General features: G+C 33.0%; 3 protein-coding genes across 4 annotated transcripts in view; 2 read left to right on the top strand and 1 right to left on the bottom strand.

The window, feature by feature from the left end:
• The window catches only part of LOC128999770 (ubiquitin carboxyl-terminal hydrolase 7-like), a 50,193-nt gene extending 47,916 nt beyond the window's left edge, over positions 1–2,277 (top strand). For both annotated transcript variants that reach the window (XM_054426437.1, XM_054426438.1), the window contains exon 25: positions 1,402–2,277. In XM_054426437.1, coding sequence (XP_054282412.1) covers positions 1,402–1,505 — 104 coding nt within the window. In that variant the 3' untranslated portion in view covers positions 1,506–2,277. The remainder of the gene's footprint in view (positions 1–1,401) is intronic.
• Positions 2,278–2,848: 571 nt separating this feature from the next.
• Positions 2,849–8,944, bottom strand: LOC129001712 (uncharacterized). Its single transcript, XM_054429108.1, has 3 exons — positions 8,724–8,944; positions 5,232–5,300; positions 2,849–3,152 (listed from the first exon to the last, which is right to left on the bottom strand). The coding sequence occupies exons 1-3, from the start codon at positions 8,928–8,930 to the stop codon at positions 3,012–3,014; spliced, it is 417 nt and encodes a 138-aa protein (XP_054285083.1). The 5' UTR covers positions 8,931–8,944; the 3' UTR covers positions 2,849–3,011.
• Positions 8,945–11,943: 2,999 nt separating this feature from the next.
• LOC129000294 (uncharacterized) lies at positions 11,944–15,682 on the top strand. The gene is made up of 4 exons (XM_054427255.1): positions 11,944–12,117; positions 14,198–14,416; positions 14,879–15,028; positions 15,236–15,682. The coding sequence occupies exons 1-4, from the start codon at positions 11,944–11,946 to the stop codon at positions 15,680–15,682; spliced, it is 990 nt and encodes a 329-aa protein (XP_054283230.1).
• Positions 15,683–15,990: the final 308 nt, after the last annotated feature.

The raw sequence follows: 15,990 nt of genomic DNA, 5'->3' as shown, positions 1-15,990 counted from the left end.
AATGTTGCAAATGATCATAAGTAGGCTAGATGTTTTCAGAAAACACATAAACACATTTACTGCACATTCAATAATTTGTAAGCGCTGCCAACCTGTTCATTAAAAACTAAACATTCCACGCAGTAAAGAATGTAATTTGCATCATTGTTCTTCAAAAATCCAACTTATCAAAATATGTCGCTTGCAACGGTGTTTGGTCCAGATATTAAATTATTGCACAAAGATTTATTTTTTTTCAATCCATCAGGTTTGTTATTTCTACTCAACCATAGATGAAACATAATGTTAAAATACTGGTAAAATACTGCTTTGGCATCATAACCAAAGTGTTGTTTTTTTACACATTTTTTACATATATGCTTTAGTGGTCTCTTTTAACCTTGAATTTGCCTCTCCACATAGGCATCGGGCCTGTTTGTATCCAGTAAAGCAAGAAGAGAGTCAGTACAACAAAAAAGTAAACTTAATTGATAAAATTTTGTGGATATCAGTTTATCATCAGGACACAAATTAATGACATCTACTGACTGTAGGCCTATTTGTAGTCTTTGTCGCTACTGACTAGTGATGGTCAAAACCAGAAATTTCGAATCTCAAAACCGAAACCGAAACTTTAAAAAATTGAATCCCGAATCTCGAATCTCAAAACCTAAACGCGAAACTTTTTTACTTAGCTGGTTACAAAGGTCAAGGTAACAAAAAATACACATGATCATAAAATGTTAAGTATGAAATCAAAACTGAAAGAGATGGACTCCTGACCGTGACATAACATAAATATGTGAATGTGACTGATAATCTTATAACCCAATACAACATAATTTTTCATAAAAAAAATAATAAATAAAAAAATAAATAAACTTTTAACATCAACATAAACATGAACATTAGATTAATTAGAACATTTAGTGGTCAATATTTCTTTGTGTTTAGTAAATATTGATGTGAAACTGAATTGTACCAGTTACAGTATTTAAGATACCTTTTGAAGTTCAGAATAAAATTTACTTGTTTCATTACTGTTAATGGTGATGTTTGCTCTGTTGCTACCAGCTTGTTTGGAAACAGTGTTAAAAACAATAACCATGGCACAAAAAAATGTCAGCAGTTTCAAAAATAAAACTGCCAAAATCTTCAATTTCGAAACTTTTGAATCTCGAAACTTGGTGATCGAATCTCGAAACCGAAACTTTTCCCAAGTTTTGATGGTTTTGAGATTTGGTTTTGACACATCACTACTACTGACTGAACCACTGACTCACCAGATGAGACCTCATTGTGAAATTTATCATAAAATGAGAAACATTTAGTCAATACTGTTATACTCAAACTATACAGGACACCAATTCATGCTTCAAAGTTTACAATAGGATTCATAGTTGCTGTAATCACTGTTTGCAGGTGGGACGCAGTCCAAACCCTGGCTTGGCTTGGAACACATCAACAAAGCACCTAAACGCTCCAGATTCAATTACCTAGAAAAGGCTATTAAGATCTACAATTGAAGCTACAGATATTTTATTTATTTCAATAAATTATTAATTTCTGATTCTATATCTCCTTGTAATCTGTTGAGGCCTAAGACTTAGTCTTGATCAAACGTAAGAGTCCAGTTGGTAAAGTTGCAGATGTAATATTTATTGTTTTTATCACTGTAAATCTTTAAACATACTATTGTGTTGAATTATTTATCTTATAGATCGTTTACTACAGGTTTTATATTAATTAATGAATTTAAAAATAAATATTGTCTTATAGAATTATTTGTTGATTTTATAATGGGAAAATTATAAGTGCGAAAATTTTAGCTTTAATCAACATTGGAAACATTTGAAATGCTATGGAATAGTCCAATTTGTGAATTAACACTAGTAATAGTTTTATTTTTGAGAATTTTATTGTAATCCACTCGAATTTGTATATTTTTGCATTTAATTTGCCAAATTGCTCAGTACTGTTGTATATTTTTAATGGAATAGGTAGAATTTTTTATTTAACACTGGATCGCGTACTGTGATGCGTATGAAGGAAATGTATTAGAGTTTTAAAACTTTTTTATCATAATCGGTTGTTTTCGAGGTTGTTTCATCCGGCGACGTCGCATAAGTCTATTCTGAATGTTACTGCTTCCTCTACGTTTTGCAGTATTAAGATGGCTTCTCTGTAAATATGTTGTCCCTGACAGTGCTGTATATAGGCATACGATCACAGAAGTTTGGACTCAATATTATGTATAGGTCATTTTTAATGGAATAAACGAGTTATGACTATTTCAAATTTTGTTTCCTTTAAACCTGTTGATTTTCCTTCCCTTTTCTGTTGGTAATTTGTTTCATTTTGAATGATCTTTATACATTGAGTAGGCTTTATCAGTGGAAATCATTAGTTTATATTAAAACTTTTAAAAATTAGCTATGTTAAAAATAATTAATCCAAGTTAACAAGGTTACTCCTAACAGCTTAACAGCTTATTGGAAATTAGTTCTCCATTTAACCTCATTTATATTTTAAATGTCAACCTAATCTTGTAAAGCTTTACTTAATTTACCGAATTTCAACTTTGTTTTAAATTGAACGTTCAAGAGATTTTTATCTGTTTCGATTTGTGAATTAAGATTGGATGGCGAACAGCCTGATTTTGCTACCAAGCAGTTAAAAGATTTCACCTAGAAAAATAAATAATGAGTATTTTTCTTATATTGTTCAAAAGAATGAAATTTTTTTTAATTTTTGTGAATTTCTAGGAGGAAAATAATTTGTCTACCAAAACTTTTAATTCTACCTACAGTTTGATTAGGAAATTTCTAGAATAAAAATGAGAACGGAACCGATAGTTATATAGATCAGTTTATTATAGAGGCAGAGCAAGAGTTATTCATGTTTGTTACACTTTTCTCCACTTTTGACAAAATTCTTCTTTTCAACACTTTAGAAGCTACTTGGGAAACAAAAGGGCGAGGATAAAAATGATGGGTTGCCTATTGTTTACAATGGTTGTCAATCAAAATACATCATCCTCCATATGGCCGTTCAGTGACGAAATTCTTCCTTTCCTCAGAGGATGGTGTGATAACTTCATTGGTTGTTGTTCCGTAGAGAGCTTCAAGACGAGCTTCCTCTGCCTCTCTCTCAGCCCGAGCTTTTAAGTATGCCTAGGTATAATTCAGACGTTAATAAGTCATAAACTTTATACTGAAAGGTTGTGTTGTAAGGAAATGCTTGGCTGATTTAAAAAGTGTTTTTTTGTTTGAAAAACCCTTACTGCTGTCTAGACAGATATACTTGCCGAAATTCCCTTTGCTCAAAACGCTATGGACGACTATACTCTCCTTTTAATACAGAGAGCATTGGCTGGTCTTGGTAGTTCCAAGTTTTGCCAATGCACCTATTAGGGAACATTTCACGTGATGGAAAATCGCAATAAAAATGTTCCCCGCCCTCTGATTGTACAAAATGGCGGCTCGCTACACTTACTGGTCTTTGCTATGAGGATGCCAGCACTGTAGAAGGACTAACTCCCGAGTGTATAGTTAACTCACAGACTCCAGGAGAAACTTCATTCTGCGCTGTGTTCGCTATTATATTGGTGTTATAGTTATATTATTATAAAAAATCCAACTTTGACCTTTGGGAAAACATAATTATTGTAATGTATATGTAGTGTTACGGTCAAGGCCACCCAAAATATCTGTAGCACAGTAACGCTCCTTTCACACTATACGATTTCGCTCGTACGAGTGTTAATCGTACGGGCAGATGATCGTGGGTCTGTTGCTTTCACACTGTACGATTTGTAATCGTACGATTAAAAAAATCTTAACCCCCACTCCACTAGAACAGAGTTCATTGACATTTCAGTGGAAAGTTTTAAGTAGTATGGATCGCGAGGAAATTATTGCTACTTTGATAATTTATAGGAGAAAAATAAATTTAATAATAGTCGTATTTAAATTTGAGACGTGAGGAAGTGGGGATGTTTAAAACATTATTTCAAGACCTGAGAAATGACGAAGAAACGTTTTTCAACTATTTTCGGATTTCAAGAGAATCGTTTAAAGCTTCAAGATCAATCACATTCATAATTTTAACTATATATAGACAAAACTGTAATTAATAACAAAAACTAAATAATAAAATACGGTATGCACAGGTAGTTCAACTCAATAATTAAACAATTAAACTACTGTAAACGCAAAATATCTGAAAACTATACGCAACAAACTGCACTTGGGGAGGGCTCCCGCACGACTACAATCGTGTAGTGTGAAAGGGGCCATATGGTCACATGGCCACTAGCAGTAGACACGATTTTTACTCGTGCGGGAGTCGGATACCAACCGTGTGCACCTACGGTCGCTACGCGGGTGAAAATCGTACACGGTTGGTAATCGTATAATGTGAAAGGGGCCATAAGCTCCAATGCGTTACAACAAATACGATTAATAACCGCACGAGCGAAATCGTATAGTGTGAAAGGAGCGTAAGGGTTAACTTATCCGTAGGAACTAACTTATTCGTTAAAATACGAATCTAGGGGCTTAAAGATTTTACAAAGACTGTCTGTAAATTAAGGTCTTTGAGGGTTAGTTGTGACCAAGAGAACTTGTTTAAATCAGAGACTAACACTTGTTCTTTACTTCATAATTGTAGCTTGTACCCACCCTTATGGGACGGTTAGTCTTGTCATATTAGCCTAAAACAATGTGAAAGAAAATCGAAACTCCTGTGAAGTATAAGTCAGGTTCTGTAATGAAATTTCTGTGGCAAGGGGGTCAACTTTTAGGAATCACTCACTGAACGTGATTCATATTTGGTGGACTCAATCCTTGGTTTGGGCTACTAGGCTACTTTGACGAGATCAAATGCCTCATAGTGTAAGAAACTGGCCAGAATTGTAACAGATGAAGTAAAAAATTTGGCAAAGGTCTCAGCTTTAAACTACCACCACCGCTTTAACGACTTGACTACCCCGGGGCTCTAGAGGGAACTTAATTTACTGACAATCCTTGTTATTTGTATAAGCTTATTATTTATCGTTTTACTTTTAGCATTTAACATTTTTGATTTCATTGCTGAACTAAGATCACTAGGCCTAATACGAAAAATTATCCTAAAAAATTATATTTGTAATCACTAGACTATAACATTTCTATAACACTTTTTTTATAGGATACGTATTTGGAATCTTCTCTATTTAATTTACATACATACAAATAATCAATCTCACTTACAGCTCTTCTTTTCATCATTCTTGCCCTTGTCTTAGTCATCGGTTTTGTCGGTCTTCTTGTCTTCGGTTCCTGAAAGATACTTAATTTAAACATTAAATAAAATTAATCTTACCTTGCTATTTTTCAGTTTAATCACCAGCAATTTGCATTAAGTAAATATATCACACTTGCGGAAGTGATGGGGGATCGTTTTAACTTTCACCCATTTAAGAAGTATATTTCATTGAAATTACCAAAAGGTAAGGGACATTTATTGGGGCCCTCGAGGTTTATGTGTGAGCCTGGTCTGAGCTGAGAAACACACAGATCGAAGTACAAGGCATAGACGAGCACGTTGGTCGAGTTTGAATTATGGGGAAAGTAAGAAGAGCAAATATCACTCAGAAAAGCACTTTTGACAAAGTTAGTTATGAACAATACTTATCATGGCAATGCAAAAATCTATTTATGTCTACTTCCTTTGAATTTGGACCAAAATAGTATTGAAGGTACAAAAATAGTTTTTCATCATTCCTTACCGAAAGTATCTATTTACGATAACAGATGATTTGGAAGAAAGTAGCTGTTTCCCAAGCTCTAATTTAGAGCGAGGGAAAAACGATCAGCTGATTTTCCCTCGCTCTAAATTTACTTTCCCTCTCTCTCAATTAGTTCTCCATTTTTCCACTATGCGTGATAGTGATTGTTAGGTTTATTTTAAAGATTTAAATCAGCTGTTTTTATTGTTGCACAATCTAAATCTATACAGAAACACGTAACTATTGTTTTTTTCTGTGTTTTTAGCATAGTGCATGTTTGAAATTGCTCAAAGTATGTCTAACATTACTGATGATTTGATCAAAACAGCTTCAGAGGTAACTAATCACCTTCCACCAGATAAATCACGGGAAAGATAAGAAGAGGAATACAGAAAGCTTAGAAGCTGGTGATACAAATTACAAAATGTTAAGTCAATGTAAGTGACAAAGTATTACGGTAATTAATATATTTATCTAAAAAATCTACAATTATGAAACCATATAATATGTACGTTGTGAAGTGTATTTTCAATGATTAAGAGTAGTCTAAAACTAATACTACTTAGATGTGTTGTTCTGTATTTGTGTATTTTTTTTTTTGTGTTCTGATGGAAAGTATCGTTCATAACTCGTACCGAAAGCTATTTTCCGGCGCTTGCTCCATTAATCCCGTCCTCGGCTTCGCCCCGCACGTGAAACTCAAGCGTGCGTTGGAAAATGCCACTTTCAGCCCTAGTAATGAAATATACTATAAATAAACATTAGAGTTTGGATTGGATTGGATAGTTAAAAGTTGCTTGGGAATAAGGAAAATAAAATTGTGACCAAGGGAAAATCGACTTATTATCCCTTGCTTTGATTATGCCCCTGTGATGACATGACCATTTATTTACATTGTCTTGAATAGATATACGGTACAGCTACTTTCTGTAGCAATGAAAAAATTGTGAAAAAATTGAAAAAAGTAGTTTGTTGTTTTTGGTCTAGTCAATTTCTAAAATTCCAGGACACAATATCTGTGATTTTATTTGTATTTATTTTATTCTGTGCCCTTCATTACTTTTGTGCTTTAACGATGTTAGACCTGAGTCTATTAAATTATTCTTTTTTATAATACTGGGGCACAACTTTTGATATCCAAACTAAATAGAAATTTATTAATTTTGGTTGTCTTAAATAAAAGTTATGTACATTTTTTACATTTACTGAAACTTTAAAAAATAATTTAAGAGGTGATTTTTACTTGGCAGTTAAAATCTACTCAACCTATTTGCATCTTGTAAAACGTAGAAACGTCAATTGTTCGGGAATCCTCATCCATCCCCGGGTATTGCCCGGAATTAACAGCAAATCCGTCGATCTTTTCATAAACCTGAGTTGAATTTTCCGCTAGTGTCCGTTGAGTAAAATGAGACCTTGTAATTCCTATCAATCCCAATGTTAATATTACCAAAACCACTCTAACAAACATCACAGTAGTAATACAATGAATACAATTCAATATGTCTCATTTTCAACACTGCATATTGTTTACTTAAGCACCACGAGAGTAACACTTAAACACTTAGTTTCATTGTATCTGATCATTACTATCTTAGTTTATCAGTATACAATCTTCTTTGTTTTACATGGTAGACTTTTATTCCTTATGTACATTTTAATTTTTTTTATTTTACTTCTAATCAAAATGTATAGTTTGGTTAAATACCTACTAAGTTAAAAGCTTTCTCTTACATTTTACACCTTCGGAATATGCTGGGCCCATGGTGGTTTAGAACTTTGCACTTTAGAAGATGTCGTAATTTTTGTAACTTGTCGGTTTGGGGCCCAAGTGATGTCAAAAGTTCCAACCCTTGGATCCTTAGCTTCCCCCTATCAAGCAGATAGCAGGGTCTCAAATTATTACTAATCAATAATTAACCTAAGTGATTTGTCATTTAAGGGATTTTTCAATATTTATATCTTAAAACAAATAAATCTGGTTTCAATTTTGAACAAGTTTGTCACAGGCGTAAATTAATACCTCTGCAGATTTGTTTGTGGGAAAGGAATCAACAGCTTAAAAATATTTCTGTACAATTTTCATAATAAAAAGAATACTGAAATATATATACTTTATTCATTTGACAAATACACATTTGTATTTTTATAATGACAGCCGAAATAATATTTCTATATTAATTTCAGACCATCACAGTAATTTATACTTTGTTGTTAATATTTCATTTATTGAAATTTAGTGAGGGGAACTTTCTATCTCAGAGAAAGCTATTTTTACCTACAATACATGCAAGTGTGGGGGGGGGGGCTTGGCCTGAGCTCTAGTTGTACTCAGAGAAAAACACTATAAAATTTATAAATTATATCACCAATAATGACTTTGGGCACTGAATTAGACATCACATCTATATTTACCAGCTTTAGCCAATTTTACTCAAAGGAAATAGTTGAATTCATCTCTAAAAAGTACTGTTTAATTTTACTGAGATGGGAACATTTAAGTTCACAATAAGTTACCCTTTAATTTGGCACAGTTGTATAAGAAACACGTTAGCGTATTGAGCCCTTGCCTCAACTTAATTTTTTATTCTTAATCAAGCTACAACTTTGGGATGGAACATCTATTTCACCACATTTTATTTATGTTATAATATACATCCTATATGTATGCACCAGCTGTACCTAAATTAGTGTCCAAAATGATGAAACGCAGTAGAAAAATCCAAAAATTCTTATGTCTCCTTTAGTTTTTGATACTTAATAGATAATGTGACATATCAAATACTACTATTTACTATAAGTTGCTTGGTAAAACATTTGGCGTAATTGACAAAATTCAGTAATTAATGTGAATACACTCTGTCGATGCCTGAATTCAACGTTAATTTTCATTCTAAAACTGGCTAATATTTTGCATGAGAATTGAGAATAGGATGTATTCTTGTATCAAAATTCAAAACCGTTACAAACTTACTCTCATCATTTTCTGCCAGAGAGTCTGCTCTGCACTCGGGTCTGAAGGCATGTCCTCGTATTTGTCATAGTCAGGATATTCTCCTGTTTCCACATCTTTAGGTTTAAATTCGCTGAAGGATTTGTCAGACTTATCTTCTGATTCTGTCCTGACTACATTTAAGAATATGAAAGCCACACACACACTAGCACACACCCGCACTAGCATCTTGAGATCTCACATCTGATAAGAATCTTGTTGATAAAGTAGGAATTAGAGACGTTCAGTTTGATTTGGGATTTGAAAGATACTTGTGAGACTTCTCTCTAATTTTGGTGTATTTTTTTTTTAAACTAGTTCTAAAATAATTGGGAATATATATTTGAACTGCTTTGTCTTATCTATCTAGGCCTAGTTACTTAAATTTTTGTGAATAAAACTACAAGTGAATTGATAATGGTGGTTGGTTATTGAATTTTGGCAAATCTTTTCAAAAATACTTTAAAGTCTCGATTGACAGGGTTTTTTACGTTCTTAAAATAAAATTAAATGTCTTCTTTGAAGGGTTCTACCTACAGGAATTGGGTTTTCAGAATAGCTATATTTACCGGTACAAAATTGAACATAATTATTAGGCCCACATTTTTTCTAATTATTTAGAAATCTCATTGGCATTCAACAGTTTTCGAAAGAGAGCGTTTTCAACGGTTTGTATTTTTGAAATGTAGAATTATTATTATGAAATGCATTTTGTACTCAATTTTACTTGTTATTTTCCACGCCATAGTGGCAACAAGCTAAAATTGATCAGCTCTTAAGCCCCCCCATACACGGGCGAGCATGTTCGCAACCCTGTTGGCGGACACGCTCGCAAACATGCTCACCCGTGTATGGGGGGCTTAACTCTCTGTCTAAATTTGCCTTTTTATTTTGTAACCAACACCACTAATATAGCTGCGTTTAACAAGCTGTATTTTACAAAAAAGAGGTAAAATAAGTTTTTTAAACTATATATCATTTAATTAGAGTGGTGAGCGGGTCTATGCACATAATAACCCCCTTCTGCATTGTCTTTTGTTATTTTGTAGCTACAGTCATGTCGACAAGTTATTGTTGTTGGATAAATTTAGTACTACTAGCGTCTATAGTGATGTGAATCTCAGTGTTATTGAGAGCCGTATCTAACAAACCATCTTAATTGACACATGTATAATTAATTAATGTATAATAATTATACATTAATTAATTTAATTAATCAATTATTGTGGATTTATTAAAACAAGACATACAGTATTTACCATCTGTTTAACTCCACATTTTTAGCCCCACTTCTCAGATGTCAACGTTATAGACTGTAGTAAAAAAAATCTAGGGAGTACAACAAAATTGTTTATTATGGAATCCCCTTACCTACCTTTCAAATTTACCTCTGATTTACCCATATTAGAGTATCCATTTATAATCTCATCAAATATTATTTTTTTATCTATTGGTCTTGAGCATATTTTATCTCTAAAAGGGAAGGATTAGTGTAGAATGGAGTGTGATAATCTGTGTAGCATTGTTTTGTTACCGACTCAACTGTTTCATTAAAGCCAGGATAATTTTTATTTAAAGCACAATGATCAGGAACAGCTGGGACCAGTTTCGACACGTCAAAATTATCAAAAAGCTACTGAATTTCCTCTGGATCTATCCTACAACCTTTTAAGAAAACCTTTTCGAGTATGTGAAGTTTGTTTAATAAGACAGAGACACACGCCACTTACAAGTAGTTTTGTTATTAAAGCTGAATATCAATTAAGGATGAGTGAAGAATGTAAGGTTATCTGTGCAGATAACTGACAAAGATCATTTTGAGGTGAGCTTTTTAACCACTTAGCTATTCACATAAAGGAAATGTGCAAAACTATTTCAAGCTACTGTACAAACACAAACAATTACTTTAATTACCGGTACATCTAAGATTTCAAATAAGTTAACACATTTTTACTACCTATTCAATACTATTAACACTCTCAGTCCTTGATTGTGTCGTCAATTCCACTTCCGTTGCGACATTGTGATGATCCACGGTTTGTGGACCGTCCGTTGAATTCATTGAGTAATAGTCTGCGTAATAGTCATTCACGTAGGTATCGTAGTCTCCATATTCTCCTTTTTGACCCTCTGGGTTATCCTCACTTGTGATATTGTTAGACTGTGAATGTACATATGCACATATGAACACCACACAAAAAAAGAGTTTGTTAGTGTACATTTTTACGACATCTTGATGCCTTTATTAATCCATCGTAACTGTCAAATATGTTTTTCTTGTACAATCACTTACTATTGATTAAATCTTGATAATGATCATCATTTCAGATTGTTTATGAAATTTCTTGGGCGATACCAAAATCAGCAATGTTATGAATCTGTTTGTTGATTTGGCAGTTTTAGTTTAAAAATTTCTAGTGAACTGTACAGTTTACACCCCTCTGTCCCTCCCTTTTTCATCTCCCTTCTTTTACTTTATGGCACATTACATCTTAGAAGCGCATTGTTTGGTACTAAAAAGTATAAGGATAAGATGCTATTTAAACCTAATACTTGAGGTGATAGTCTATTATTTTAAATAGTGATTATGAATTTTGAAAGCTACTATACTATTTTTAGTTGTAAAATTTAAAGTAATCAAATTGATAATCTGTTGAGTCATTCAAAAACAAAACTTGGAAACAGGCAAATACAAAAATTGTATACCTAAAAGCATATTATTGCATCACTTTATTCCATACGGTACAGTATTTCATAATTTTTTCTATAATTTGTTTTCTATATTGACTGCAGGACAAGGAGGCGAGTAAGGGGTATATGAACCAAAATAACAAATAACATTAAAGGGGGGTGAGTAGGATATATTTTGTAGCTTTGTTACTGACTAGGATCAGTATCTTTAGCCAAGAATATTTATAAAAAAAACCCAATGTTAAATAACAGCTTAGTTCACTCTCCAACAATCAAAAAGCCACTGACTTTTCTTAGGATCAAAACCGTCTACCTTCAGATTACTAAGCAGCACTATAATAACTCAGCTATCCAGTCATACCAGTTGTAAAAGTATACTTTGACTTTCTTCAACAAAACCAAGAAAATCCCAACAGAAACACTTTCTACAATCCAATCTGATCAAGATCAAACTTGAGATAAACCTCTCTCCTGATAAGGCATTGGTGATGATTCCTCTTAATAAATTGTAATGAATGTGTTGTTCATTATTGTTACATGTTGGACACTTTTAAGGTTTGTTGACAGTAGAACGAAGGAATCGGAAATCGACCATGAAGACGTCGATTCTGGTGAGAATGGCAACTATACAACCGCCGAGTTGAGGGATAGGGTTTTGGCGGAATGGAAAGGGAAGACAGACGAGGTAAGATTTGGTTATAATTGTATTGTTTTAATTTTTTTTCTGTGTGTTTATTTGGGTAGCTTTGAGTGGTGCCGCTGATCTAGTGGTTAGAGTGCATTTTTTGTACACGGGAAAACTGATGAACCAAGTTTATCACCAATAGCTTAGCTGATAATACTCTGACTCAGTGGTTTGGAACTAATCTTAAGCTATTCTATAGGTTCGCCCATCTATATAAGACAAAAAATGATAGCTCTCTTGGGCAAAAAGAACTGATCCTGTATTGAAGGACTCCCTCCTCTAAAAGCTTTGGGGAGGTTTTTTAGTGAGTGGTAAAATAGTTCTAAATAAAGAAACAACTTATTCACTGACAAATCTGTCATCCCACTCATTTAATTAGTTCTTTACACTCATAATATCCAGTTTTGGAAATGTTATTATGCACGATCCAATAACTATTGTTGAAAACATTTTCCATTCAGTATGACATTTGAGTGAAAATTTAAAAACGTACGTTTTCATGTCCCTAGCCTTTTACTTCGTAGATACTGGATTTGTAGTTTATTATTATGCGTTTTAATATTTTTTGGGACGGGGGCAACATGTTACACACATTTATTTGGTTTTTAATAGGTTCTAGGTATTTTTTTCGTATTTTTAAAGTCTCGAAATTCACGACCATGACGTGTCCCTAGGGTACATTTTCCAACTTTCAAGCTGTTTTTAGACTAATTATTCATGCCGAAATATATAAAGCCATATTATTATGTCATCAATTGTTATTAAACTTACAAAAAAGGAGCATATTATAATTTTATTGTCATTGCAAACTGACTACCATGACAAAATAAGTCTGTCCCTCGATTTGGCGTCACGACCATTTGGGAAAAATTTTCAACTTTGGAGCACGACAGTGGCAAGCCTGGCGTCGATGGAGTCAGTTGGTTTTAGAGAATAGTTCGGGGTGTACATCAGGATTGTAGTGCCGGTCGTTTCGAGTTGAAAGGAGGAATTACAAGATTAATAAAGGAAAGATTGTGTTTTTTGTAATTTTGGTGTGTCCATGACCGTACGTAGTCATTCGATGAAGTAGACATGGTGTTAATTTTTGTTTATAGTATATTTCAATTGCTATATTAACCTAGAAGTCCACTTTGTATCCTCAAACATGAGGTGCAGGGCTACCGCCTGAACAGAGCCAAATAACACGTAATTTCACGACCAAAGTTTCACGACCATCACGGGTTTTTTCACGACCAATCCAGCCTTATGGATTATAGTGTGTTTGGTCGTGACAATAACTTTAATATAATTGTAAATTGAACAGTCTAGTTCAATTGAAACACATAGTTTTATTATAACTAACAGTATAATTGAAGGATTGTTTGGAAAGATTTAGATTATTCCAGACAATTCACGACCGTACCGCTTGTCCCTGACCATCACGTATATGATTTCTATCATAAAAATTTCAAAAATTAAAATATCGTCATATTTCAATGTTTTATACACAAAAGAAGCACACCTCTATACAAACATAACAATTTTTCGGGTCTCAGGTTAGTTTTTTTGGAGTTACACAAACTTAAAAAGATTTTATTAGCTTTTTTTCTATTTTTTTAGTTTTTTTATTTTTTTCTAGAAAGACCAAATATACCAAAATCTCAGTGACCTTTTTATTGTATAATGGTCATAAAAGTAAATTAGTTTATAGCAAAACATAGTTATAATAATAATATTAACTATTTTTAATATTCATTTAAACATCCGTTATGGTCGTGACAGGATTTTGTGTTTTTCCACTAAAGATGCTCTTTAAAAAAAAAACTACCAAAGATATTGCGTTACCATGGACATTTTATGAAACTTCAAATGTTAATGAAATAAAAAAAATAATAAAAGTTTTGAAAAAAGGGGAAAAAAATGTGCAAAGTGCTTTTCCTGAAAACGTACGTTTTTAAATTTTCACTCATTTACTCTCTTTTTTATCTACACTTTTGCAGATGTTTGCAGAGATTGCAAATGCAATGAAGCAAAGAAAGGTAGCATACTGTTCAAAGGTGACAAACTCTTCCTAGTAATAATAACAAATATTTTTCAGATTCAAGGGTATTTTGACCAACTGCCCTCAGAAGAGTTTAAAGAGAACTCCGAGGATCTCAAGTTCAAATATTACTATGAACGGAAAGGGTTGAGGAACGTAAACACCAACCAAGTGTACAACATAACCCCGCAGCTGTACCATGACCCCTCTGGACCCATGTATACTGTAGAGGTCAACGACACTTACGTGCCCAAGTACCGGATCACTACTAGCGAGGTGAGGATTTACTTATTCTAGTGTTACCTACTAGCAAATTGAGAAATAATCCTAGAGTTACCTACCAACAAAATTAGAAATCACTAAGATTTAACCTTCAGTTAATATCCAGCGAGGGGAGGATTAATGCAAGTATGAACTCTTTTTCTCTTTGTGAATAAAAAAGTTGAAAGGTGACCAGAAAATCATACATTATGGTTTATTTTAACTGTAAGCAATTTCTTTTATATAATTTGTGTGTAATGTAATATTGTTACACTCGAGAGACTGTATTGTTTGAGCCACGTAAATATTCCTTAGGAATGCAGTGTATTGCCATTTAGCGCACTACTTACACAAATAACTATTGTTTAATTTTCTGTATTGAACTTGACTAAGGCTTGCCCAAAACATAATTCTTTTAACTTTGTTATTTTATTTGTTGTAAAATATGAATTTTTAACACATCAATTTATTTTATAGGAAGAGAGAATGGACAAATATGGTACGTTCAACTCGGAGTCTGAATCTTCAGAAGTTTCAAGCGAAGAGGTAAAAAAGAAAAAGAAGAAGAAAAAGAAGAAAGATTCATCAGAGGATGGAGGGGGGAAAACAAAAAAGAAGAAAGAAAAGGTAAGGTTTTGATTGTTTAAGTGCAGTATAGTTGCAATTAATTAATTATTTATAAATACTCATGATAAGTTATAGTTCGGCCGCTTAGAAAACGACCTGCGCGCTAATGCTAAACCAATGCTGGAGGAGGTCGCTTTCTAAGCGGCCGAACTATAGTAGTTGAGTTGGTCTCTTAAATACATTTATAAATTTGTCATATTCTTGCAGAAAACATGGCCTTCAAATATGGATCCTAAAGAAAAGCGCAGAAAGAAGAAGTCAAAGACTTCTGAAGAAGAGAAGAAAAAGAAAGACCTTCAGAATAAATTGAATGGTAAAAGTAACACTAGACTGAATTTTAAAAGGATCCCAGATGGAAACAACCTACAAAAGAGAATTGGAGAATCTATTCCCCATGATGTTTTGAAAACAATTCAGGGTGATAACAAGGGTAAAAGAGTTGAAGAAGGAAAACAGCAGCAGAGTAAAAAATTTAAAAGTAAACAAAGCCGATCTAATTTGAAGTCAAATTATGGAATAAAAAATATGCAAACTAAAAAAGGTGAGAAAGCGATAGATAACAACGAAATTGAGAAGAAACTTGATAATTTAGAAAGACAAAAGAAACGTCCAAGACAACAAATAAATGGTTTTCCATTGCGGCCTTTTCTGTAATTACAAATATTTTTTTTTACTAAACCTCAGCATTCTAGTTTGTATGTGACATCCATGCCTGAACTTAAAATAATATGAGGTATTTAGCTTAAAACCCTTTAAACATTTCCCATTTTTACTTTCTCCCTATAGTTCTGAACAAAATGGTACAAATCCCATTTCCGCAAAAATTACATTTCAAATTTATTGTAACTTATATTATTTTTCCAAGGGGAGTTGCTACTGAAATCGCTAAAGTTTTAATTAAAAAAAAATGTTATTTTGTAACTGGCCTATTTTAATACTTTACTGGTATTTTTTTGTACTGG

Source organism: Macrosteles quadrilineatus, unplaced genomic scaffold (assembly GCF_028750875.1).
Source record: "Macrosteles quadrilineatus isolate MER2022 unplaced genomic scaffold, UCM_ALF_1.0 Scaffold_8__2_contigs__length_117827958, whole genome shotgun sequence".
In the NCBI taxonomy this organism is placed as follows: Eukaryota; Metazoa; Arthropoda; class Insecta; order Hemiptera; family Cicadellidae; genus Macrosteles; species Macrosteles quadrilineatus.
This window is presented reverse-complemented; position numbering and strand designations above follow the sequence as displayed.

Bases quoted from the DNA above. Each gene is read 5' to 3' on its own strand.
- LOC129000294 (XM_054427255.1), top strand. From the start codon at position 11,944: ATGAATGTGTTGTTCATTATTGTTACATGTTGGACACTTTTAAGGTTT. The intron at 12,118-14,197 runs GTAAGATTTGGT...AATATTTTTCAG, and splicing joins GGAAAGGGAAGACAGACGAG to ATTCAAGGGTATTTTGACCA. The intron at 15,029-15,235 runs GTAAGGTTTTGA...ATATTCTTGCAG, and splicing joins CAAAAAAGAAGAAAGAAAAG to AAAACATGGCCTTCAAATAT.
- LOC129001712 (XM_054429108.1), bottom strand. From the start codon at position 8,930: ATGCTAGTGCGGGTGTGTGCTAGTGTGTGTGTGGCTTTCATATTCTTA. The intron at 5,301-8,723 runs GTAAGTTTGTAA...AGTATCTTTCAG, and splicing joins TCTGGCAGAAAATGATGAGA to GAACCGAAGACAAGAAGACC. The intron at 3,153-5,231 runs GTAAGTGAGATT...AATTATACCTAG, and splicing joins GAATGATGAAAAGAAGAGCT to GCATACTTAAAAGCTCGGGC.